The 26,863-nt window shown below is 41.3% G+C and overlaps 1 protein-coding gene across 1 annotated transcript in view; it reads right to left on the reverse strand.

The window, feature by feature from the left end:
* Window positions 1-719: 719 nt before the first annotated feature.
* The window catches only part of LOC106648463 (nuclear transcription factor Y subunit gamma), a 43,827-nt gene continuing 17,683 nt past the window's right edge, over window positions 720-26,863 (reverse strand). Inside the window, exons 2-5 of the mRNA XM_023460305.1 lie at window positions 2,444-2,703; window positions 2,222-2,365; window positions 1,755-2,138; window positions 720-1,336 (exon numbers count right to left, since the gene is read on the reverse strand). Of these exons, the coding sequence (XP_023316073.1) occupies window positions 847-1,336; window positions 1,755-2,138; window positions 2,222-2,365; window positions 2,444-2,703 (1,278 nt within the window). The 3' untranslated portion in view covers window positions 720-846. The remainder of the gene's footprint in view (window positions 1,337-1,754; window positions 2,139-2,221; window positions 2,366-2,443; window positions 2,704-26,863) is intronic.

Here is a 26,863-nt window from a genome sequence, read left to right on the forward strand (position 1 = left end):
ATCGGTCCTTTCTCCGATTTTGTGCACGCGATGATATCGCGATCGGATGTATAGTTTCGAGGAAATTTTTTTTTCCTTTTCATAATTTGTTTTTGCGCATGCAGAATAGCCGCCCATCAAAATGGCAATAAAAAATCGGAGGAATCAACGCGCGCGAGACCATTAGAAAGTCCGACACATCCATCGTAATAAAAACAAAAAAAAAATACATATAACATTCCGCTCGACGGACATTGCACACACGTATACAACACGCCAATTCCTCATACGTCTTTTGTACACAGAGAAGAAATATTTACGATGCGCGCACACTTTTGCACGTACCCAGTAGTCGATCGAGCGATGAAAATCTCCCACTCATACACACACACTTGCACACACACATTCACACTCGTACACATATTACAGGTACATACAAAAATACAATGTCTCAATGTATTACTATCATAACTTCTCACGACTGTACGGCGCAAACAATCACTTGTGACTCCTTTCTTTTTTTCCTCTCAGTGGCCGATAAAAGGAGAGTGAAATTCAGCCGCAGATTTTTGGGGCGCTTGTCGAGTTATTATATCGCACACAAAAGTGGACACGAGCTTTTTTTTGAAAGTACAACAATTAACAAGTCGATTGCATCGAGTCTTGAGCTCGATCGAGTTCGCACGCAGGCGAATCGACAATTGTAAACTCATAGGCACTAATTGCAATTATTTCTCCCTTCATTCATCCGCTCGTTTACGAATGGCAACTTTGGCTGTGCCCAACGATTTCGTTAATTATGGCAAGATTTTGTACACACACCCACACACACGCGAGTTCATACATAGACAGATCCGATCCGATCGCTCAGTCTATCGCCTGTTCGGCGGCGATGGGCTGGGGATCGTAGGGCTGAGCGTCGTGTCCCACGTAACGATTGTTTTTCCGATGCTGAAAGCCGTTCTGACCGTCGGCCTTGTAGTAGACGACTCGGCGTATGCCGAACGGATCGACGTAGCCGTAGGAGCCGACCGCCTTGTCGGGACTCTGTCGCTCCTCCTCATGGTACTGCTTCTTCAGGTAATACTGGAAGCCGTTATTATTGTTGTTGTTGCTGGTGATCTCGGCGCTGCTGGCGACTCCGTCGTAGCTGGGGAACTCGTACTCTCGGACGGCGACCGGAGCAGCGGTGGTGGTGGTAGTAGTCGTCGTCGTCGACGTGGATTGACGACTGTTGTAAAACGACGGCCGCCTCGATCTCGATCTGTAAGAATTGTTATTGGACGACGAAGCGGGCCTGTTGTAATTGACGGTGTCGCTGCGCGAGCTCATCGTCGCGTTGTAGCGTCGGTGTCCCCTGCAAAAAAAATGCAACATAAGCACGAATAAATATACGTCAAGGATGAAAATTTATCCGGCTCGCTCTGTAGCGATTTATATATCGCCCTGCGCGATCGAGAGCTTATACATATCATGAATGGCAATGGGCGCATTGCGTGTCGCATTATATTGCGAGTGTGACAATATTTATACGCGAACGCGAACTTTAATGATCCTATTCTGCTGTTACGCGCGTCTCGAGTCTCTCGAAACGCGCCTCGCTCTCTGCGTGCGCTAGTTTGTCATTGGAAATCCTATACGCCTACTCGCCTGTGCGATCGATTATCCATTATATTATAGGCGTGCGCACGCATTGTCAAGAGTATAAGAAGTGCACCGTTAAATAGCTACATAATTCTTCGAAGGGAGTGTTAAGAAGTGACACCGCGATATACCTGAAGGATCCAGGTGACGAAGCTTGTGGCTGTACCACCACTGCTGGAGGCGGAGGTGGCGGTGGCACCACGTGTACTTGCAGCGCCGGCTGACTGGCCAAGTGATTCTGATCCTGGTCGATGTCCAGGTAGGGCGGCGGCTCGACCAGCAGAGCCGGTTTCTGCTGTTGGCGGCGACGATACTGCTGATTCTGGCGGTTATTGTAAGCCGGCAGATAGCCACTCGTCAGGGCGAACGGCCGAGGCCGCAGGGTGGTCACCGCGACGATCTGAGATTTCGACCTGGACGGCGGGGGAGTGATTATCAGTGGAGTCGTCGTTGAGGCTTCGTAGCTCTTCGACGACTCTATGCTGTTGCTCGAAAAGTCCTTCAACTCGGGTTGTCTGTAAAAAAACAATATGAATAATGTTGATGGATGCATTGGTGTCGCGTATAGAGCGTTGGAATATCATTTGAATGTATTTACCTGAATGGATTGACCGGTCGTCGGGGCCGCTGCTGCTGCTGCGATGACGATTGTTGCGCACTGGACGACGACGACGTCTTCGTTTTCGATATCGACACGGCGTCTTGAATCGGCCGATCTTTACCTACGTAGATCATCTTTGACCTGCCACGCGCGAGATATTAAAAATGTTCAATCATTTCAAACCTTTTGGATATACAATGAGAAATTTTGTATACTCACTTGAGAATGCGAAAGCCCTTGGCGTCGGCGATGTAGTCCTTGATGCGCAGAAAGCCGAGCTGATCGAGCCATCCCTCGGTGCCCACGACGGTGCCGTCCTGCAGGCGCTTCTCCTTACGGTACTGGCCGTTGAGCGTCTGAAAGCGAAAGTAGCGCTCGGGGCCCTCGTCCGTCTGGATGTGGTACTGCGTCTCCGGGTCGACGTTCCAGCCACTGCGCTCGGCCTCGATCTCCTCGGCGGTCAGGGCGAGTACCGCGATCTGAAGAGCGAAAAAAGAAAAGGGCATAATTATTGGACAAAGTCGGATAACGAGGGCTGTAAATTCGTAATTATTTTGTTCAATCATTAACTGTTAAAGATTTTACAATTTGACTTATGGGGATTTGGTTTTTACTTGAGGGTTCGATGATGACATCTGGCGGAAGAAATTCGACCACACTCGTGCTCGAGCGAGCGATTACTATCAATGAAGCTTTTTTAGGTTTTACGCGACGCCTCATTTATAAACATTATTTTAATAAGAATAAAACTGCAGATGCGCCGTGAATTATATGATCTCGGCGTTCTCGTATAAATACCGAGCTTGCACTTTTACACTACAAGGAACTTGCATATTGATAATTATCAATATAGCTATTATAATTATAATTATAGGAAACCGTCGATTAAATGTCTGGTGTTATTAAATTGTGTAATAGATTTTCCATGTTATTCAAATAAATAATTCAGAAAAGAGACTTTCAATTTTTTCAATTAAAAAATTCCCTAAATTAAATGAATGATCCCATACTATATATTCATTGCCTCGATCAGAGAAAAAAAAACAGCTGTAAGATGTGTAACGTCTTTATTCACATGTAAAAATTTAATTGAACAATAAACAACTCAAAAACTCATCTATGTACAGGAACAGCTGCAAGATGTACAACTTCTTTGCGTATACAGTTGAATTTAAAAAAATTCAATTCAAAATAAAAAATTTAAAAAAAAAATCAGTTCGATAAGAACCGCTACAAGATATGTAGCTAAAATTATACTTGAAGGTAAAAAATTTCAGAAATGTAGTCCCAAAAATATGATTCGATTCGATCGGGCGCCATCGATGTTAAACCAATGTAAGCAATCACCACAGAGTACCCATATACAATACAGGGCCATATAACACATTTCATTGCCAACACATCCAATGTCATTAAAAAGGCACGCGTCAAGTATACAACAATAATCAATAAATATGCAATCAAGGGGTGCTTGTCGCGTCTCGTTCGGCAAAAGAGGCAGAATCCACGCAACGCGTTCTCTTTATATGCATTGCGGCTTGTTTTTGGAAGTCCAAGATTCTGTTTGTGCGCTCGCTTGCATAGACGAAATAGATCCCTGCCGCTCATTTTTTCGGCAATTTTTAGACAAGCGAGGTACGGCAGATTCAATTGGCAATAATCCGTCGTAAATAGATCCGCTGCGATAAAGTTCATGTGTAGCCTGATAAAAATGTTTGCTATGTGTCTTTTCGCTATGAGATTCACGCGACCATGCTCCAGGCCAGCCAGTGACGGTACGCGCCAATCGATCGTCTTCTTGAAAATTGCGTAACCTTTGTCGTAACTCATTCGGCAAATGTCGTAGAGCGAAACGTCGTCGTTTATTTTGATATCATCCAACTTTGCCACTTGAAGCTTCCATCTATCGATCATTTTTCCACAGGGCTGAAAATCTCGAATTTGAAGTGGCATTTCCAATTCCAGTAATTTTTTTTTCCGTAACAAATAATCTACCGTTTCTTGTCTTATAAAAAAGCCGAATCTTTTATGAATGTAAATCTGATACACGATTTCTCTACATATCAAGCAACCTTTTTTCCATTCTTCCTTGGAGGGAATTAAATGAACGGCATCGTTTCCTCGTACTCTCTTCCAAAGTTCGAGCATCCTCAGTCTGGTACCTAAGCTCATTTCGTAGTCAACCGAGCGCAACAATCGCATCGTCTCGACGATGTTCAAAGCCAACGGATAGTTTTTCAACTCCAACGGTGTGAAATTCCAGTCGAACGCGTTGCGCTCCTTCAAAACGTCGAGACTCGCGCCGTATTCCAAGAGTGCCTTTACGAGCTCGACGTCGAAACGTCTCAGAGCCAAGCTCAGAGGAGTGTCTCCGCACTTGTCGCGCGCCTCCATATTCGCTCGTTTCTCAACCAGCATATAGACGATCTCGCGGACTGGTTTTCTGTAATCGCAGAAATGGTACTTGGTGCCGCATTCGCAGAGGCACAGTCGAGCCAGGGCGTGCAGAGGGCTCGACAGCTCGTGGTCTGGCTGATTCGGACCGGCGCCGCGTTCCAACAACAGCTTCACGACGTCTCTGTGCCTGAACAGGGCGGCGATGTACAATGACGAGCACTTCCACGTTTTGAGATCATTGACGTCGACGCCCTCTCGGATGTAACGCTCGACTCGTTCCACTTCGCCGTCCATGCAGGTTTCGTGAAAGCACGCGTAGTCGTACTCGTCGCCAGAAGCTCGCTGCGAATCGTTGGCGAAACGTCGGTAAAGTCTTCTGGTTCTTTGACGAATTTCATCATTTCTGCTCTTGGATCCTTCTAACTGTAGTAAAGAACGGTGCGCTTCGATGTTTAGACGGTTCCTTGAGGGATACGACAGATCCCAACCGTATCTCGATTGGATTTTCAAAGAGTAATCCCACGATTTTGATAAATAAGTCAATAAAGACTCCAGATTAATCAATTTCCATACGTACATATGTTTGCAATCTTCACAATTTGATAACATACTGGGAGATAACCACGTATCGATTGACTGTTGTAATAATAATTTTTGATTCTAACACTGAACGCCACAAGGTCGATACGTCGCACCGACAACTTGACACAGAGACGAAGCTAACCGCAACACTGTTCTGTACAGACTAGTTACAGGCATTACAACGAGTACTTTCAAAACCCAAAGTATATCCGTGAGTTTGAATTAATACCAGCATCTGGCGCATTGGCCATGTGCGACTGTCTCGAGAAAAGAAGATGCGAGAAAAGAAGATGACCCGAAAATTATGAACCGTCATAAATATGAATGTATAATCAAATATGAATTGAATTAGTTTCATATCTATTATTACTCTGAAAAAATGTTCTTACGAGTAGTTAAAGTACATGTTCAAGGTTAACCGCGTGCTCATATACTTTTTTGAGCGTGTCTGTACGGATCCAATTAATTCGAAAACGAGTAGAAAGTGAAAATTAACCCATTAACGCGCAAAAGTGCAATTTTGTGCATGAATTTTCCGTTGTAAAAAAATTATAGATAAAGTTAAAATATTTTCTTGAAAATCCATACCCAGGGGTTTTTGGGTATGCTCTTTCAGTATCCGGTGTTATTTTTGCGATAAATAAACATTACCGTCGTTTATTTTGCCACTAAAAACAAAAAACGTGATTTTTTGACTCAAAATTTTTTTTCAAAGTCGATTTTCTACCTTGCCTTGCCTTCGGAGGGTTCCCATAACACAAGAAATCGTGCACTTTTTCTCTGAACCTTCAAAAAATGCGCTGCCGCGATTTTTATCTAGCCTCTATATTTCTAAAATGGAGAATTTATACCGAGCAGTGGTATAAAAATTCACTCATTTTTTACTCAGAACCTATTTTACATGCGCTAAATATGAACTCAAAAGTACAATTTGGAGTGTAAAAACATATTTGAAATCGTTTAGAGAATACGTGTGAATTTTTTCAGAATTTTTCAGACCACTTTGAAAATTTTGCAAAATACGACCATTTCCCGGCCTGTCGAAAAAATCCAAAATGTTCCAAAAAAAATCTGAAAAATTTTGAAAAAATTATTAAAAAATTCTAAAAATAATTCACATCTATTCTTTGAACAAATTTGAACACTTTTCATTGTATGACTTTCTTTTATAAAGTCAATAATTAACAAATAAAATATAAGGCAATTTTCATATCGCTGCTCGGTATAAATTCGCCATTTTAGAAATTATAGGGGCTAGATAAAAATCGCTGCAGCGCATTTTTTGAAGGTTCAGAGAAAAAGTGCACGATTTCTGGTGATATGGGAACCCTCCGAAGGCAAGGCAAGGTAGAAAATCGACTTTGAAAAAAAATTTTGAGTCAAAAAATCACGTTTTTTGTTTTTAATAGCAAAATAAACGATGATAATGTTTATTTATCGCAAAAATAACACCGGATACTGAAAGAGCATACTCAAAAACCCCTGGGTATAGATTTTCAAGAAAATATTTTAACTTTATCTATAATTTTTTTACAACAGAAAATTCATGCACAAAATTGCACTTTTGCGCGTTAATGGGTTAAGGCACTCGTACCAATGCATACTGCGCCGTTGCATTGGGAAGCCTGTGGTGGGGATAAACTCCTATACTAAACGCATTGGATACTACATAATAGTATACATATTTGTATTTGTCAAATGGTAAAGATCATGATAATAGCTAAACTAAGTATAGCGTCTCGCGCTGTGGCTGTCGTCGAGTGTCTCGAGAAAAGAGGATATCGATTGACTCGAAGCGACGTCCTCGCGGTGATGAAAGTGTTTAGTTCTCACGAACTATTCGAGAAGTCGTCCGCCAAAGTTCCTCTCTCAACCAAGCGAAAGATATCATGGTGAAACCGAACTTGTCGCTCTACGACCTGATTCGGTTGTCCCCCAAAGAGGCGGCGAAATTAGTCACGTATCAGGACTACTTCGAGCTCTCGTGTTGGGGAAATTTACGCATGTTTACCAAGGCGTGCAAGATTCATCTGTGCGAGAAACTATTGAGAGAATTTTTCCGGAAATGGGGGCTAAATCCTTTCTGGGAGCTGATACATTATCGGCTACCAATTGAAATCTGTGAAATGATTCTTAAGCATCTGACGAACGAAGACTTGTATCATATTTGTGAGGCGGCTAGAAGACCAAAGTCTAAGGGTAGTGAAAAATATGTAATAAGACATTATTCTCCCGGAAGACCCGTGAGGGCTACAAAAGAGCTCCAAAAAGGTTGTAATATCATAAAATGTAAATAATATAAAGTTTCTGCTTTATTCTTGTTATGGAATTAATAAAAATATGGAAAAAATTTATGATTCTTGGTTTATATTTTTTTGGCGACTGCAAAGGCGATAAAAAGTTTGAATTATTTGTAATGCCCATATATAGTGTTATTTTACGTTGAAGATTTTAAATGTATAACTTTTTAGTCGTTTGAAACTTCAAATATAACATTTCCAAGTTCCAACGATGAATCACTTATTTTGCTGTCCTAATACTCGAAAAAGCGCTTAAATCAAAATTTTTAATTCTGTTTTATAAAACTTCTACTGAATACGGGCTTCGTCGATCACCTCAAATAAAATAGGACCCGCTCTATCCTCCTCATACCACAAATCGCTTGACATTTATAACTCAGTTGACGATATTATACTTCAAAAAATGTGTAAAAACTTTTATCGTAAAAATCGATGCATAATTCATGAAAATGAATAATTAACGCGAGCCGTGCATACGTGGGCGTAGAGAGATCCAGTAATGAACGAACCCAACGACGCTAGAGTGACAAAATCGGCACGTGCACGTCCGCAATCAGCCTGCAATCTGCTCGCGTCGTAAATTACATTCAGCGCGTTTATTTATTTTTTTTTATTTTCTTCGTCGCCGAAGCTGCGCGTTTACTTCCTCTCGTACATCGACTTAGAATTAGCACACACACACACATACACGGGCAAGCGTTTTTTCGAAAATATCCAGACGCCGCGAACCTGTTGGGTGGGCGCGCATCATCCTGTATAGCCACCCTACACACATACACGGTCATATACGGTCCTCGCGCGAGGCAATAATTTTCCCTTTCGGCCGATAATAGCCGCGTGGATATATACATATAAGCAACGCAATTCTTCGTTCGGCCGCGACGCGATTGGCAGCTACGCGTCAGAGAACTCGAGGATTTTACGACGATACGTATACGTGGGCACACGCCACACACACACACGCAACTCTAGACTCGCCTGCGCCCTCCGAAGTATATAAGAAAGAGTCAGTGTGCGAGATAAGGCTCGCACACTTTACGCGTACCGGAGGACTCGGAGTAATTGCGTTTGTGTCGTTGCTCCCTCTCTCTCGGATAAAAATGTCCTGTCCCGTCCCGTCGGTCTCGTGTATATACGCGCGGTACACGATAAATCACATCGCGCATGCATACATACATCCACACAGGCGTGGGATACGCGCATTATTATTACTCTAACGCATCTCTCGTGTCCGAGCGATCGCGCGCAAAGCGTGGCAATCGTCAAAAGAGCTGCTGCTGTCTAGTCGTAGGTGGCCTCTTCTCTCTCTCGTAAAAGGCGATTTTTCGAGCTCCCGTCGTAAATAAGACTAATACAAGATACGCGCGCAACTACATACATACACGCTTTGATAATAACAATAATGGGAGAATCATTTTTCGAAAAGCCATTCGTAAAAAATCGCACGAGGCATTAGCGTTAAAATACCGCGCACGACGCCGTATTTGTCGTATTATTATATATTCTTTACTCCGGAGGCGATAATATAGCTACCATCGTTCAAGACTCTCTCTCTATCTCTCGCCTCTCAATTTACATAGGTAATAAGTATAAAACATATAGTTGGCTCACGAGCTGCTAAAATTTTATATATACCCGCTGCAGCAGCTCGACGTTTTTATGGCTATTTTTGCGTACATAAGTACGGACGATCGTTTGGTCAAACGTAGAAATTAGCAATTTTTTTTTTCGTACACGGCCTTGCGTAATTTTTCCGTGTTTACGTTTACTCGTTACACGCGCGAGTACGCGTATATGAATAAATAAAGCGGCCGAATTTTCGCCCGCGGGCGCCGTATACGATAAAACATAGAAAAGATTCGCAAAATTCGCGTATTATATATAATCCATTTTTTCGCTCGGTCAATGAAAACGCAGCTATATATACAGCTCCATCTCTCTCTCTACTGTGCGGTAATTATGCAAACAATACGCGAGCCGATTCGGGGCTCGGCTCTGCACGTGCGTGACGCAATGATTCAACTCACTGCTGCTGCTGCCGCAGTGTCGGTAGACTGTGGCGCTCGTTGGCGGTTTCCTTATCGGGACCTATGGGCCTGAGACACAGTGAGAGAGAGAGAGAGAGAGAGACTGTAATATACGTGTAAAGCTGCTGCTGCTACTATCCTGAGCCACACGCGCCTCGTATACTCGCGCGCGAAACATAAAGAAAACAAGGAGAGCCTCGCAATATGCGGCTCGCAGCGCAACAACAATATAACAACGACTATGGGACGACGAGAGCTGCAATACTTTTTTTTTCTTCTTGCTTTAGCTCTCGCGGCTCTCTTATCCCCTGAGAAATCGGGCCAGATAATCTTTTCGGTGGCAAAATATATCGCTGCGTTGCAGTATTTGGCGCGCGCCGAACGAGATCTCCCCGCGCGCAGCCGAGGTTCTCTCTACCTCGTCGTTGTATTGTGCATGTGTGTGTGGGCGGACTCGGCGCGACAATAGCAGATCGCTGACGCGGAATGCGTGTGCAATGTATACATGGGCAAAGACGTATAGAACTAGGTATAAAGGCTCGTTTTGTACACGTTGCATATTCGCGGGTACAGAAATGCTCTAAAATTTGTGCGGCTGGTTTTTGGCAAGCGAAAAAATATCTTGCGATTGAGTTTCAAAGAAAAGTTGAGATAATTTGCCTATCATGCCATGAATTATATACAATTATTTTGACTTTGCCACTTGCGGATTTACAGATGAAGGTAACTCTCGATCTAGTGGCAAACGCTTGAACTAATATTATCGTGTACAAAGCTATACGGTTGAAAATTGATCAACATTTTTTTAAAGTGAATTTTTATTTTCAGGACAGTTAAAATGTACTCAATATTTACTACATAATTCTATCAGAAAAATTAACAAAAAAGGCTAATATTTCAAAACATTTTAAATTATTATTATTTGATCATAAGTCCATTATCAAAGTTGATATGTCTACCGGGTTTTAAACTTCGGTCATTATCGTGCAGGCAGGTGAGTCGTCTTCCTAGATCCTCTATATACAATCACGCAACGCGACGATGATTATAAAACATAATATAAGTTAATCCCGAGCACAGAGCGCCAAGTACATGCGTCATCCCGATCTTCGCGGCCACGAGAGCGTAGAGAGATCATCCATTGTTCGTTACTTATTTATGTACACGCGACAAATTGCGACTCTCCGCGTACATAATAGCTATTATAGGGCATTGTTACGCGCAGAGACAGAGAGAGAGAGATATGCCGTCGCTTCCTTGGACTCGAAAGGACCCTGAAGATTCATTAAGTAACGGAAGACTCGAGCTTCTCTCGAGGCATTATATATATGGACACGGGGGTGTAGGCACATTGCGTCATTGGATTTTCATTGCCGTGCGCGCGTATGCAGCAGCGGCAGCAGCAGCAGAGGACGCAAGAATTTCAGGGACTTATACTGCATTATTACATTGTATATAAATTCACCGAGCATTTCCATCGAGAACGTCGTCTCTTCTCTACTGAGCTTATCAAGATCGTGCAGGTTTTTCTCTCTCTCTCTCTCTCTCTTGTGCACTCAATGAATTCGTCGTCAGTCGCATTTATATACGATAATGATAAATCTCGCATTCAATTGACGATCGCGAATACGTGTGTGTGCAATAAGTGGACGAAGCTCGACTCTCTCTCTCGCGGCGGCGGCAGCTGACTCCGAAATGACTCGCGCGCTCGCGGCTAATTGCGTGGGAAATCGATGCTTATCGGGCGAGGAAGGCTCGATTATATACACTTATAACTTATACATACAGAGCATACATGCCATCGCCGGAAGGAAGGAAGGAAGGAAGGAAGGATATGTATTTTCGAGAGAGTCGGTGCACTACCCGGCCCGTGGCTAAAAAGAATAGAAAGTTTTCGACTGACGCTTGGCAATTTTCTATTCATTAGCACTCCGAGCGCACGCGGGGATATAGCAGTGTGCGCGGCTTTATCTTTTTATTTTCAATTATGACGGAAAGAAAAGGAGGTGAAAATTTGTTTCAACGACGACAACGACGACGACGAGAGATAATATTAAGAAATTCGCAGAAATTTGGAAACAATTCGTGCGCGGCCGAGTGTCGGCTCGCCGTCGCTTGTGCAGATCGCGTATCTTTGTTTTTTACGATCTGTGAAAAGCAGCGACGAAATGGGTGTGTGTGTGTTCGTATATGCAAGCACGTATACAGTGATCACTATATAGGGTCTAATCAATTGCGCCAGGAATTTCAGGAAGAAAAATAGAAAGTACACTCGAAGTCGAAAGGAAAAAAAAAGGAAGGAAGGCCGTGGCGTTGTGCGGATTCTGCAACACAACAACGATCTGTGTGTGTTTCGCGCCGCCTTATCCTTAATTATCGCGCAGCGTGGAAAAGGAACACGAAACAGCAGCAGCCGAGTCCATTCGTCCATTCGAGATTTTCACTCGAAGGCAGCAGCCGCAGCGGCAGCGGTGCGCCGAGAGCTCATTTGCAATCTCTGTCTGTCTCTCTTAGTCTCGGAGGCCTGCCTAAATAGTCTCGCCGGCCGTTTCGTCATATCCTCCCGCGCTGCAGATACATATAAGAGAGAAAGACGGGGAAAAAGAATGAAAAAAAAAACAATCGCGCTCGTCGGTCACGCGCAGAGAGCTATGTTGACGCAATGTTGTTGTATACATGCTGTACACAAGAGTTATCGCGTTGTTAGCGCAAAGTGTTAATTATTATATCTGTGTATGTGTGCCAGTTTTGCTCTTGAGACAAAATAAAAAGGTCTAGTAACGATCGCATATGTATAAAGGCGAATGGACATTGGTCACGTACGTCATCGCGACGAGAGCAGCTGATTAGAATCCGGTCCGAGTGCGATAAAGCCGCACACGCATGTGCATATGATTGTAAACTACAAAAAGGAAATTTACTTGGAATTATATACTCAATGCCGTGTTAGATAAGGATTACACGTGTCGCGCGCGTCGATTATCGATGTGACACTTCTTATGCGGGACATTCGGTAAAGGAGCGATGCTTAGTAATCGTGAAAATATAGACTCATAACTTGTTTATGATTTTTTCGAATAAAAGTGAAATGAAATTAAAACCCTAAACATTTAAATTGAAGCAGATTTATTTATTTGAATGATATGAAAAGTTTGCAACGTAAATTACACTGAATATTTAGAACAATAATGAAAATATGCTCATTCCCATCACTAACTTTGACCAGTAGCCACCAAACAAACATGCAATAAATCTTTGTTCATTAACTTCTCGATGATTACTTCACAGCACTCGATCGGCAGTTCGTAGTGCGTCAGCTCCAACATGGGATCCAGTGCCAATCGTCGGAGAAATCGTCTACACATCATGTCGCACAGATGCAAAAAAAAAGTTTTCATATTTTTGGCCCTTTTTTTCGAATTTCCACACTCGAAGTAGTCCGAATACGTGAGTTGTTTTTCCGCCTCTTTGGGCGGTAACTGGATCAGGTCGTAGAGCGAAAGGTTCGGTTTCATCATTAACCCTTTTGCTTTGTCCCTTAAATTTTCGTCACTACGACAGAATTTTTCAAGATCCACTGATTCCTCGAACAATTTGAGTTTATCGAAAAATTTACTGATCTTCAGGGAGCTGCCTGGGTCTATTTCGTATCCTCTTTTCTCAAGACGTTCCACGATGATCAGAGCGCAAGATGCTAGTCTCAATTTCAAAGAATGCAAATGTCTATGTTGCCACTGAGTCATTTTAAATCCTTCGGCGAAATATTTCAAACTGGGAAAAGCGAAGTTCGAGACATCAGCACCATGATCCAAAAGTATATTAACGGCATCCGGCAAGAGATTCGCCACGGCCCATTGCAGAGGTGTCAAACCTAAATCATCCCGGGCGTTGACTTGCACCGGCTGATATTTTTCGTTGCTGAGTTCGAATATCATTTTCAACCACTTGGTATGGTCGTAGCTCTTAATACTGCATATAGTGTGCAGAGGAGCCAACCCTTTCGCGTCGGCCAAGTTTGGATCGGTCCCTCTACTCAGTAGCAGTTCAGCCAACTCATCGTATCTCTTATTCACAGCGATGTGCAGTGGTGTTCGACCCAAATTGTCTTGGACATTGAATTGCAACGGCTGATTTATTTCGTCGCAGATCGTACATAACATGTTCACAACATTAGGACCGAAGTATCGTTCGCAACTTGTAAGCAAAGGCGTGAATCCCCGAAGGTTGACGGAATTCGGATCGGCGCCTCTTCTCAGCAGTAATTCGGCCGTCTTCATGTTGCCGCGTTCCACAGCCAAGTGCAGTGGCGTATCACCCCAATTATCTCGGATATCAACCTGCACCAGTTGATTGATTTCTTCGTTGATCTTGAAGAATATCTCCGTCGACTCATCGGATTTGTCGCCGTAACGCTTGCAAATAAAGTGCAGAGGAGTCAATCCCTCCTCATTGGGCAAATTGAGATCCTGGCCTTGTTCGAGGAATTTTTTAATAACATCACTACACCCATCCTCGCAGGCTACGTGGAAATGTGACAATCCATTGTCGTCGGTATAATTCACATCGAACCTGTCGTATATTTTAAAAAGCTTACGAACTATATTAGATGTATAGCTTCTAGCCGCGAGATGCACTGGTGTGGTGCGAAGCAACACAAGATTGCCATCTTTATTAACTTTAGGCTCGTCTTTATAGCCAGTTCTGATCACAAAGTCGATGAGAGGCTCTGGCTCATTCCCGTACTTAGCAGTCTTGACAGATTCCGAGATAAGCCAATCGATTGCTTCGGGCTGAAAAATTTCTCGGAGATTTGGAAGTTGGCCCTCATAATCTCTGATGAAGGGATAGAGTTTACGAAGAAATTCGTGACTTTTATCTTCGATCTTCCGATAGGCTATCTCTTCGTAAAAACTCTCTAACATTGTTCTACACACTCACACTAACACACGATTACTGATAATTTTAAATATTTGCTCTTTTTCACAAGTACCACTGGTGAACACACGTATAGAGAAATATCACTAACTGAAGTCAATGCGATCTTCCTCCGTTGTTTACGCTGCGACGTCGTAACATGTACTGCTGCACGACACACACATAAGTATATCGTTTGACCGAGTAACTCGGACGAACAAAGGGGCGCAAAACTAAACAGAAGGTGTAGAGAACTGAGCGCTGACTCGGCCGCATCTTACGTGTCGCAGTGGAGGGGAGCGAACTGACGCTCGGGTCTCGACCCTATCGAGTGCCGACCAATCACAGCGCACAAAGCAACTGGAAACTGCTCGGAGGCACAAAACAAAACCTACGCGCGCGTCGCTCGATCGATTCTTATGGATTCGAAATGTTATGCTTAAGTAAAGTAAGTAATTGTATAAGTATTTACATCTATTTATAATTTTCAATCATCATTTCTTCTTGTAATAGTCGAATTATCGATGTGACGCTTCTTATCCAGGACGTTTGATGAAGGAGCGACGAGCGATTGATCGTATGGTGTAAGGAATATAGACTCTTTGGAGAAAAGGCTTTCTTTTATCATCATATATATGAAAATGTGTATTTAAAGGTTATTATACAACATGACTTTTTCAAAGAAAAGTAAAATAAAATTAAAACACAAAAAGTTTAAATCTAATAACATTTATTTATCTAAATGATACCTGCACCATTAAATAAATTTAGAAATGTAAAAAAAATATTGAAATTATGCAGATCAACACGTCACAAACTTTGGCCTTTGGCTGCTAAGCAAATGAGCCGATAGCGTATCAACAATTCCCAGAAAAAATCCAGTGCCCATCGCAGGCAAAATCTTCCAGACATCAGTTCGCACAGGTACAAAGCGCAAGCCCTCATAGATCCTTTGGGCAGCTTGGAAAATTGTTTCGATCGCACGAGTTCAAAAAAGTCCAAGTACGTGACCAGTTTGATCGCCTCTTCGGGTCGCAACTGGATCAGATCGTACAGCGTGAGACTCGGTTTTACTGTTATGTTTTCGGCTCTGCTCTTAAACTCTTCTCCGTTGTACCACTTGTCGTCGAAATTCGTTGATTCTTTGAACAATTGGAGCTTGGAAAAAAATTTAATGATCGTCAAAGCGTTAGCTCTGTTCATTTTGTATCCTCTTTTCTCGAGGCGTTCGACGATTATCAGAGTATCCGACACTAATCTCAAAGTTAAATTATGCCAATTTTTATGCTCCCAACGTGGCAATTTAAATCCGTCGGCGAAGTAATTCTGAGATGGGAATACAAAACTTGACACATCAGCGCCGTGATCCAAGAGTACATCGACGGCATCCGGCAAGAGATGCGCCACGGCGTATTGCAGCGGTGTCAGGCCCGACCCATCTCGGGCATCGACCTGCACTGGTCGATATTTTTCGTCACTGAGCTCGAATATCATTTCCGCCCAGTTGATCTTACATTGTCTCTTGCAAATAGTGTGCAGAAGTGTCGATCCTTTCGCATCGGCCAGATTTGGATCTCCGCCTCTTCTCAACAACAATTCGGCTACCTTTTTGCATCTTTGATTCACAGCCAAATGCAGTGGTGTCCGACCCAAACTGTCTTGTACATTGATTTGCAACGGCTGATGTTTATCGTCACTGATCTCGAACAACGTCTCGAGTAGGTCATGGTCATCGGAACGATATTTGCAAATGGTGTGCAAAAACGTCGATCCCTCCTTGTTTGCCAAATTCGGATTGGCACCTCGTCCCAGCAGCAATTCGATCACTTTTTTGTGGCTGAAACATACAGCCAAATGCAGTGGTGTATTGCCCTCTTTGTCCCGGACGTTGATCTGCAACGGCCTCTTCAATTCGTCGTTGATCTGGAAGAACAGCTCAGCCAAGCCATGGGCGTTGTCTCTCATGCAGACAAAGTGCAGAGGCGTCAACCCATGCGAATTGGCCTGGTTGGAATCGGCCCCGCTTCTCAGCAGCAATTCAGTCACTCCCTTGTGTCGGTACATCAGGGCCAAGTGTAGCGGCGAATCGCCCGTTTTCGTCCAGACACATTTATTGGGATCCTGGCCTAGCTCGAGAAATTTCTCGACGACGTCGTCCAAGCCGTACACACATACCGCAAATAGATGCGTAAAACCCGACTCGTCGCTGTAATTCGCGTCGAATCTGTGGTATATTTTAAAAAGATCGCGGACTGCGGCGATATTCCGACGAGGGGACCAGTTCCAAGCCGCGACGTGCAGTGGTGTGGTGCGTTGCAACAGTGGCTGGCCGTCCTCATCGACTTTGGGCACGTCCTTGTAGCCGGTCTTGATTACAAAGTCGATGAGTGATCGCTCGTGCCCGTAGTTAGCTGTCTTGACAGATTCCGAGAGAAGCCAATCGATTGCTTCGGGCCGAAAAATGTCTCGCAGATTTGGAAGTTGGCCCTCGTAATCTCTGATGAAGGGATAGAGTTTACGAAGGAATTCGTGACTTTTTTCTTCGATCTTACGATAGGCCATCTCTTCGCTAATTTTTATACTCACTCGCACGACACACAATCACTGATAATTTTAAATATTTGTTGTTTTGCACAAGTACCACTGGTGAACACACGTAGAGAATCACTTACTGCATTCAATGCGATCTTCCTCTGCTGTGTACGCTGCGGTGTCGTAAAATGTACTGATGTACGGCATATAAAGATCTACAATTTCGCCTGCCCTACGTGTCGCAGTGGAAGTAAGCGAACAAGTCGAATCAAGTCTCGACACTGTCTGAAGCGCCGACTAATCACAGCGCGCGAAGCAACACCGACGCTTCTCGGAGGCACGAAACAAAACCTACGCGTGCGTCGCTCGATCGATTTTTATACGGATTCGCTTTCTACCGGGCCGAAAGAAATTTCGCTGAAAAAAAATTACGTGCGGACTTTAAAAATGAGTTATACTTTTGTTTGGAAACTAAAAATTGACCTTCCGGCAGTGGAGGAAAAAGTGTTGCCACATGTCAACTTTCATTCGCCGCTCACGCAATTTGAAATGCTTTGATATAAGATTTTGAATTGATAAATGCAGAAAACACTTTTTGGTTTTTGAATTAAATTAGTAAATGTTTTCCAGATTAGTTTTTTCAGTAAGAACATATTGTTGTCGCTAGATCACGTATCTTTTAGCAGAAATAAACCTTCTTTCAGCAAATTCCTCATGCTAAATTCAGAATTGAGCAATTATTGGGTGAGGGGTTTATCGGAAATCTAGTAGCCAATTAAAAACATCATTAACAACTAGAAACTAAGGATGCAAAATACAAACAGAAAGTATAGAAATTAGTATTACGAGAAATCCGAAAACACACTATAACAAAACAATACAAAGGTGTACTAATAAGATGCAAATTTTAATGAAATTGTATACTTAAAGATTTATATCAGTAGATGCATTTATTTATAATTGTCAATCATCATTTCTTCTTTCGATTGTCGCGAGCCAAATTTTTGTGACCTTCGTGAACTGTCTTCAGATGGGTAAGCAGATTCCCTTTTTGTGCAAATTTCTTCTCGCACCTGACACATGCAAAATCTTTGCGACCCTCATGAACTAAATTTATGTGAAAGACCAATGATAATTTGTGTCCGTATTTTTTTTCGCATTTGTCGCATGCGAAATCTTTGCGACCTTCGTGTACTGTCCTTTGGTGTCTAATCAATTTTGATTTTTCTCCAAATTTCTTTTCGCATTTACCGCATGTGTAATCTTTACGACCGTCGTGTACTGTCTTCTGGTGTATGAGCAAAGTTGATTTTTCACCAAATACCTTTTTGCATTTCTCGCATGCGTAGTCTTTGCGACGTTCGTGAACTCCCCTTTGATGCCGCAACAAATGTGATTTTTGTCCAAATTTTTTCTTGCATTTGTCGCATACATAATCTTTTCGATCTTCGTGCACTGTTCTTTGATGCGAAAGCAAACGATATTTATTTGGAAATCTCTTCGTGCAGTAACATAAGTAATTTTTGAAAACTTCGTGGAATATTTTTTTATGCTTGAGTAAAGTTGATTCATTTTCAAATTTTCTCTCACACTTGTTGCAAGCACTTGTTAAATCTCGACGATTTTTGTGTGCTAATTTTTGGTGCATGAACAAACTTGATTTTTTCACAAATTTCTTCTCGCACTGGTCGCAAGCAAAATCTTTTCGACCTTCTTGGACTGTCTTTTGATTGTCGAGCAAATCCGATTTGAATCCAAATTTCCTCTCGTGTTCATCGCATGCAAAATCTTTCCGACTCTCGTGTACTGTCTTTATGTGAGCGAGCAGCCTTTGTTTATTTCCGAATCTCCTGGCGCACTTTTCACATAAGTAATCTTTGAAAACTTCGTGGAATATTTTGTTGTGCTTAAGTAAAGTTAATTTATTTTCAAATTTTTTGTCGCATTTGATGCACGTGTAATCTTTGCGATCTTTGTGTGCCAATTTATGGTGCGTAAACAAACTTGATTTTTTCACAAATTTCTTCTCACATCTGTCGCATGCAAAATTATTAAGGCCTTTGTGTTCTGATATTTGGTGTCTACTCAAATGACTCCGAAATTCGAATTTCTCTTCGCACTTCTCACATGAGTAATTTTTTGGTTCATCATGAATTGTGTCTCGGTGTGTTATCATGATTGATTCTAGTGTAAATGCATCCTGAGGAATATCACAAATGTGTTGTATGTTGTCTGAAACAACAACGTCGCGTTCACTTGAATTATCATTTGAGACAATTTCCTCGGATTTCTTGTCACTTTTATCCATTTTGTAGCCTGAATTGAACAATTGGTTCTTCTATTTAGTGTCACGAAAATTAAATGAGTAAAATTTATCTTTCGGTGTTACAGCTTGTTTCGTCCGGAAAGATAACATTCAAACTAATTTGTTTTTAATGTAAACATGAAAAGTGTGTCAAGTGACTAATATCAAAATCATATTGTTTACAATTGAATTTCCGATTTATCTGTTTATACATTATCCTTATAATATTTGAAACAATTTAAACATCTAAATTGATGACGATTCCTTTGAAGAATTTTTCGTCCTTCCAAAACCAAGTACTCAAAAAAAAAGCTCCCTACTGCCAACATCGAGTACATCCTTGTACTACTTGTGCTCCATAAACCGACTCTACCTTTCAGAAATTGTGTTGTATCGTAACGAGATTTATCGCAATCGAAGGTGTTACATTTGATTTCGAGCTTTTCGATTCTATCAACAGATGGAGCCTTTTAAACTCGCAAGTGGCAAAAAAAGTTTGCACGACTATATATAATACAAACATCTTTGATACTATACGCCCATACTAATCGATGGTCAGACCCATTAATCTGTGCAATAGTTATAACCATGCCTTAGGTCATTCACGTATACGAATTTGAAATTTCATTTGAGAAACAAATCGGTAAAACGAAAGAGAAATGTGCTGCCACCGACCACGACTCGTTGTTAGCCTAAGACAAAGAGAGACAGAGAGAGAAAGAACTAGACTGTATACTGGGCGACGTTGCCCACCGAGAAGATGCAAAAGTTCATTATATCTCGGCTCTCGAAGGCCGCTGCGGAGCTTGTGTGTATATATCGTCGTGCGCTCGACAGGACAACAACAACAAATCCTCGTCAAAATTTACGAGGCGCTGCTCGCGGACGCGAGATAGATGCGCTTCAGCTCCTCTCTGTATATATATACCATGCTCGTGCGCTGCTGCTGTTGCTCATCGTTGCGGCTTCTATATAATATCCGTGGCTCAGCCTCTGTGTACCTATATATACACATAACTAAGCTAAGCTCTTCCGAGATACGATCCGCGCGAGGGCGACGATCCTCTCGAAGCACATAGCCGCGCACGTGTCGATAAATCAAAGGCAACAACGATCGATCCTTTGGTGCTTCGTTGTTAATATTAGCACATGCATACTGTAACACGATTATTTGTAATATAGACCTGCGATCGGTGCGGTCAAGAGCGTGACTAGCTCCCAGCGTATTAACTATACTACGAGAGACTCCGAAAAATATATATGATACACACAAATCTCGAAATATGCCGCGTAAATCTAGCGCGCGCCGTGAGCCGATCTTGTATTTATACAAAGGATTACGTGCGCTGTCGGCTATATATGTATAGGAGAGCGGCGTGGCTCGAGCTCGTCGAAGGTGAATGTCGAAGCTCGCGTTCGAGAGCCTATTAGGCGTGCTGTATAGGAGTGCAGCGCGGGAGAAAAGCGAGAGTGTGCTATAATAGCTCGGCTCTGCGTTCACGTGTGTGTCAGTGAATGCGTGTGGCGTCAATTAGACGCGCGAGCAAAGCGCAATATCCTCGCGCGTAAAGTCGCGCATAGATTCCGAATAGATAAATCATCGGTGCGTTTTGTAAAAGGCAGCAGCAGCGCACGCACATATATGTGCACTTTAAGAAATAAGCGATTGATAATACGCGGAGCACCGATATACACAGAAAAATCGAGCTAATTATTTCATCGGCGCTCGCGTGGGAAAACGAGGCCGCGACCCGTACCTAGCCGTTATTATAATACATGCGTACAGAGTCGCTTGCTCGAGATCGCTGATGTCTACCATTACCCAAAAGAGCTGCAGAGGGGCCGAATTGCACACACAGCTACCGATTCGCGATCGCGAGGCGGCCCATCATTATCGGTGCGCGCGCGCACACATGCAAAGTAGCCGTAGCGCGGAGTATCTTTTATAACGCAGTTACTTTTAACGGCCGAATCGACCGATCGCCGATGATCGCCGTCGATATACACGCGTAATTGGTTTAACGCAATTACGTTAATGTCTGTATGTATACCGATCCGCACCCGCCGCGCGAGGCGATCTCGGCCTTTCTCCGCGCGCTGCACGCGAGTTTTTATGTATATCGATTGCAGGCGCAGCTATCCATCATCCTCGCACGCGAGTCAGAGAGAGTAGAGAGAGAAGAGACCGTGCAGGAGGACGACGACGATGATGATGACGCGTTATACGCGATGTTAATTTCGGGACGAGTTAATTTCCCGCGCGGCTAGCTCGATATCTCGCGACTTTCCATATAAATTAATATTGTATACGGGAAATTTTCCAATCTTTATAAACGTACGTGCCAATTTTCACACGCCGATCTCGCAAAGTGACCACTACTCGCGCATAGAGGCGCAATTAGAAAAAAATCTTCGCGGCTTTCAATGAGAATATTATATACATTCTATAAATAATAATGGGCTCGAGAGCCAGTGCATAAATATAAAATTTTCGATTTTATAAACGCAGCGCCGGTACATATACAATAATGTAATATCGTTAAAACGATTTTCACACGCGCCGCGCTTTGTACATAGCTTATATAGGTACGCTTCGAATGTATAATATCCCATCGAGTTAGCGCGTGTCTATATCTATATAGTAGCTCGGTGTGCGCGGCTAAGTAAAATTAAGCCGAGCAGTTATACTCTTGCGTTTGTGTGTAAAGGTCCGTTTAACGGCCGCGTGGCTCAGTTTTATTTTTTGCTTTATCAACGAGCCCCGGCAATATATGTACATTTATTCATTTTACGCGCGCACACAACAATGAGCCTCTATTTTTATTGGTACCCATTGAAAGCACATTGTTGTAACAAAGAGAAGCGGCCCATAGGGGTGATCTCGACTTTTAGAAATCACGCGGACTCTCTCGCGATGTAGCGAACGAGATCGGTATGAATCGACGCGCGTGTTCGTTATATGGATGACAACCGAGAGAGACACGGTTGAAAAATTAAGCGCAGCAGCAGAAACGGTGGCAACCTAGACCATATACGTTTTACGTTGCACATGCTCCACGACAGTGCAAAAACCTCTTCTCGTACATGTGTGTGTGTGTTTGTGCTTGTATATACCGGCGAAAGGCGGGGACCGCTCACGCATTTCCTATATTACGGCTTGTGTGTGTATACGATGCCTCGAGGGGCCGCGGCCGAGATACGAGTGCGTGGGCGGCCAGCGCACATACATACAAAGTACTGCACTTTAAATATGACAGAGCGGACGAGTTTAAGAAGATCGAGTAGAAGAAGAAGAAGAAAAAGGTTTCATATCTATGACTCTTTATCTGGGAGGTGAATCGCTAATTGACGCCATGTACGGTCCTCCAGCTATGTACGTGCGATCTTTGCTACGCCACGTGTAGAGTATGTTAACGTCGCTAGAGCTTTATGTATATCGAGCGAGGGATTGCCCATTATAAATAGAGCTTTATGCGTAGACTCGATGCAGCACAAGAACATCGAGATAAAAGTCCGTGTTAAGTTATAAGCCGCCAGAAAATCGGTCGAATAATTGTTACGTTTATACTAACGAAAATAATATGATAGTATAATGATGTACCAAAAATGTCCATAGAGTAAAAAGCAATTAGCTGAAGATGGGGAAGCCGAGATAAACCCTCATTAATGCGCTCATGCGAGCCTCGGATTCTACCGTTAGATGTCGTAGTCGATTTCGAATGTGAAAAATAAACTTTGCGTATACATATTTTTGTATATTGTACACTACCACAATACGAGGGGTTCGGTTACTGATGTGAAGTACTCAGGGCTCCGACGATGGACAAATTGCAGCAAAAAATGCCGCACTAAATAAGTGGATGGGTGACCGCTTGAAAACCCTCTCAGTCCAGGCGCAATAGTCTGAGCTTTCTCGAATCACCCCACACGTATCACGCAGAGCCTGAAGTATAAATTTCGACGCTCCAAAGTGTAATATGCGCATAATATACTTTTGGAAAAGTATAATATGCGCAGATTAGACTTTTTGGTCAAGGCGCATGGACGAAAAGTATAATCTGCTCATATCATACTTTTCAAAAGTGTAATATGGGCAAATTAGACTTTTCAAAAATCACCATCTCAGCAAAAGTCTAATTTGCGCATATTACACTTTTGAAAAGTATATTATGAGCAAATTATACTTTTCGTCCATGCGCCTTGACCGAAAAGTCTAATCTGCGCATATTATACTTTAATAAAAAGGCGTTTTAATCGTTGAATGTTTAAAAAAAGAAAAATCACATTGTGTTATAAAAATACTTTTATTCAACAATTTTCGTAAACAAATCGGTAACGTTATTTGAACATTCGCTCCATTCTATTAAATTCAAAAATAAATATAGAATATCAAAAATATTTTTGGTTTGGGCCGGAACCTGGAAGTTAAAAACTTTCATAAGGTATATATAAACTTTTAGGGCCTGTCGAAAATCCCGACCAATTTTAATGAAGTCTCCGGCAAATAATCTTATTGAGTAAAAACTATCCTTTAATGTGCCTTCTGCATTGGTGGCAATTATTACCGGATATTTGGGGGACTTTGCTCCGTAATCAATTACATTATTCGGCTGAAAAAAATGTAAGTAATGAAATTTCAATTTCCACTTTCAACGAAATAGTGTACTTACTTTTCTAAATTTTATAATTTTATCATGCTCCAGACCTTCATTTTTTGTTTTACCCTAAAAAACAAAAAAAGAAATATGGCAAATTAATATAAAATAGTATTTTTTTCACATGTACTAAGTGCTATAATAGGTTTTGTTAAAAATTTATACATTGCAGCATAGCCGTTAGGTTAAACTGAGAAAAAAAATATTTGTCAAGCAACATTATAGTGCGAAACGCCTTTTTGTGCAAGCTTTTTGGTGCGAAAAAAGCGTTTTTGGACATTGTTGTACTATTAAATGTCTTGTATTCATATATGTACTATCACTCGCCTTTGGCTCGTGCTGCGACAAGTATATACAGGCCCGTTGGATAAAGTACTTGTACGTAACATGCGTCCAGCTTTTAGTGCATGGTGTGCCCAAAAACGCTTTTTGGGGTACTTCGCATACATAACTATAACATAGAATACATACCTTTAAAAGATAGGGAATCATCACAATAGCTTTGCATGCTTCTAAAATTAAAACAGTTAAATTTTCATTAATCAGTTACAATGTAAGTAGTATTACTTCGACGCAGCCTATACGAAGATCATCACTTTTTTAAATATAGAGGCAAGATCTTTTTGGAAAAGCGTGTAATTCGTAGACCTTAAAGAAAAGGGTAATTCTTACGACAGAAACTATTGTATAGCAGTTTTAAAAAAGAGATTCCTTCGTAGGAACTAGCGACTTAATAGTTTATATTGTATTTTAAAAATATTAACTGTCAGAAATGGACTGTAGCGAAGCCCAAAAATTATGTTTCTCGCTCAATTTACAGATTTTATCAAAACAATCATCGTCGAAATTTTCAAATGGCCAGGCATTAGGGAACATGTATTCAAATTCTTCAATTATCTATAAAAAATTATTTTTAATTATAAAATTAAAATAATAACAAATAAGACTGAGGAACTTGTTTCTATTTGAGCTAATGTCCGTATATTCGTTCAATAATAAATATTAACTATTTAATTTCACACAAAAAATATTTCAAAATAAGTATTATGATGAAACATGTTGAATGAAACTATGTTACTTGAATAATGGTATTGATTTGATCTTTTGTAACAGAAACCTATTAAACAGTTAAGCACAAATAGAAACAAACCCCTCACATATTATATTATTACCATTTCTCCTTTATAGGCCAATAAGTGTGGAAATGTGGTCAATATTTTATTGGCAGTTAATTTTCGTTCATTCGCCGCTCTCGTGGCACGAGTTTCTCTCATCAAAAGTGCGATTTCTTCCTTATTTTCCGGCGTGTCCGCCATAGTAGCGAGCTTGTAGACCTAAAAAATTTAAATTACATAGTATAGACCATGCTGTAAAGTTCTTGACACCTGTGTTATACTATATTTTATACAGTGGCTATGTTTTTCCTGCAAGACAAGGGTTTGCAGCACAAACAAAAGGCCAATGCTGTCCCGAGTCTCGTTAAAAAGACATATTTAAAAATTTGTAATTTTTAAATTTGTAATTTTTAAATTAGAGTGCTATGAATTAAAAAAAAAGTTTACCTTTGCCTTGTATAAGTCCTCCGCACTAATATCATCTGTATCTTCAGGTAATGTTAGCTTGGACTTTTTTGAGTACTTTCTCTTGGTGGCATTTGGCTCTTTATCTTTCACGTACTTCAGTCGGGTTTCAAATTTTCTCGACCATCTTTGCTACAAATCATAAACGCATATATAATTAGAAAAAGATAAACTCTCGAGAAGTCGATCAAAGATAAGTAAAAAATCTGTAATCAAAATAAGTAATACCCATGGTTCCTCGTCAGATGATGAACTTTGCAAACTCGGAAAACGTTGTACTAACATTTTTGATACCCGGTCCAATAAGGGAAGAGGTATATTTCTAAAAATGTACATTTCGTATTTGAATGTTTGGCAATTTACTATGACATTAAATAATTATTGTCTAAAAATAAGTATGTATAGAGTAAAATAAACGAATAAAAAAAGATTAATGACTACTTACGGGTTTCCCCAAATAGTTTTCAAATTATGAACGATTACTTTAGAAATTTTTGAATCGATGCTTTTTATGACGATCTTTTCATTCAATATATTTAATATATTAGTTGAATCATTTGCAAGGGAGATTTTTGCGTCTGCGAGCCATTCTTCTAATTTAATTTCAAGGGATTCAATTCTCTTCTGAAATTTTGAAATAAAAGCAATAAGTGTTATTTTAATTAAATACTTTCGTCACAAAGCAAAAATAAGGTAAACTTCAATCATTTTTGATGTGGGCAAAAATCATTAAAATTGATACTGACAGTATTACAATCAATACATACATTTTCAAAATATATATATGAAATAGTATTAATATTAGAAAAAAAGCATAACTGAGTTGAAAAAAATTTTTTTGCGTACAAAATAAGTCAAATCCTACAACCCTTTGACGCTTGAATCAATAATTTTTTAACACCTTGCATAGTGATCTATTTTTCAGACGTGTTTTTTGATCGATTTTTTGAATTTAAATAATATTGAACGCTCTACCGAATCGATTCACTTCATTTCCCATTAGAGCATGACAGCAATAGTACATACATTTTTATTTTTTATGTATTCTTAATGTTTTCTCTGTATATCGATTCATTTTGAATATGAAATAGCTAGGAAATACAAATACAGCGAAACAAGGGATCGATTTACCCGCTATTGTAGAATTAAAGTCCAACTAGTATGCGCCATTATGCTTAAACTCACCTGCTTGTCATCGGGCATTTGACGGCGCGCGGGAACCTTTACAGTTTTATTAGTAGTTACTACTTCCTTTTGAAATCCTGCATCTTTTTTGTCACTATCGCCATTATCTTCACTGTCATCCCCTGAATCACTTGAAATTTCGTGTTCATAATCAGAATGAAC

Source organism: Trichogramma pretiosum, unplaced genomic scaffold (genome assembly GCF_000599845.2).
Source record: "Trichogramma pretiosum strain Unisexual culture from Peru unplaced genomic scaffold, Tpre_2.0 scaffold77, whole genome shotgun sequence".
Classification (NCBI taxonomy): domain Eukaryota; kingdom Metazoa; phylum Arthropoda; class Insecta; order Hymenoptera; family Trichogrammatidae; genus Trichogramma; species Trichogramma pretiosum.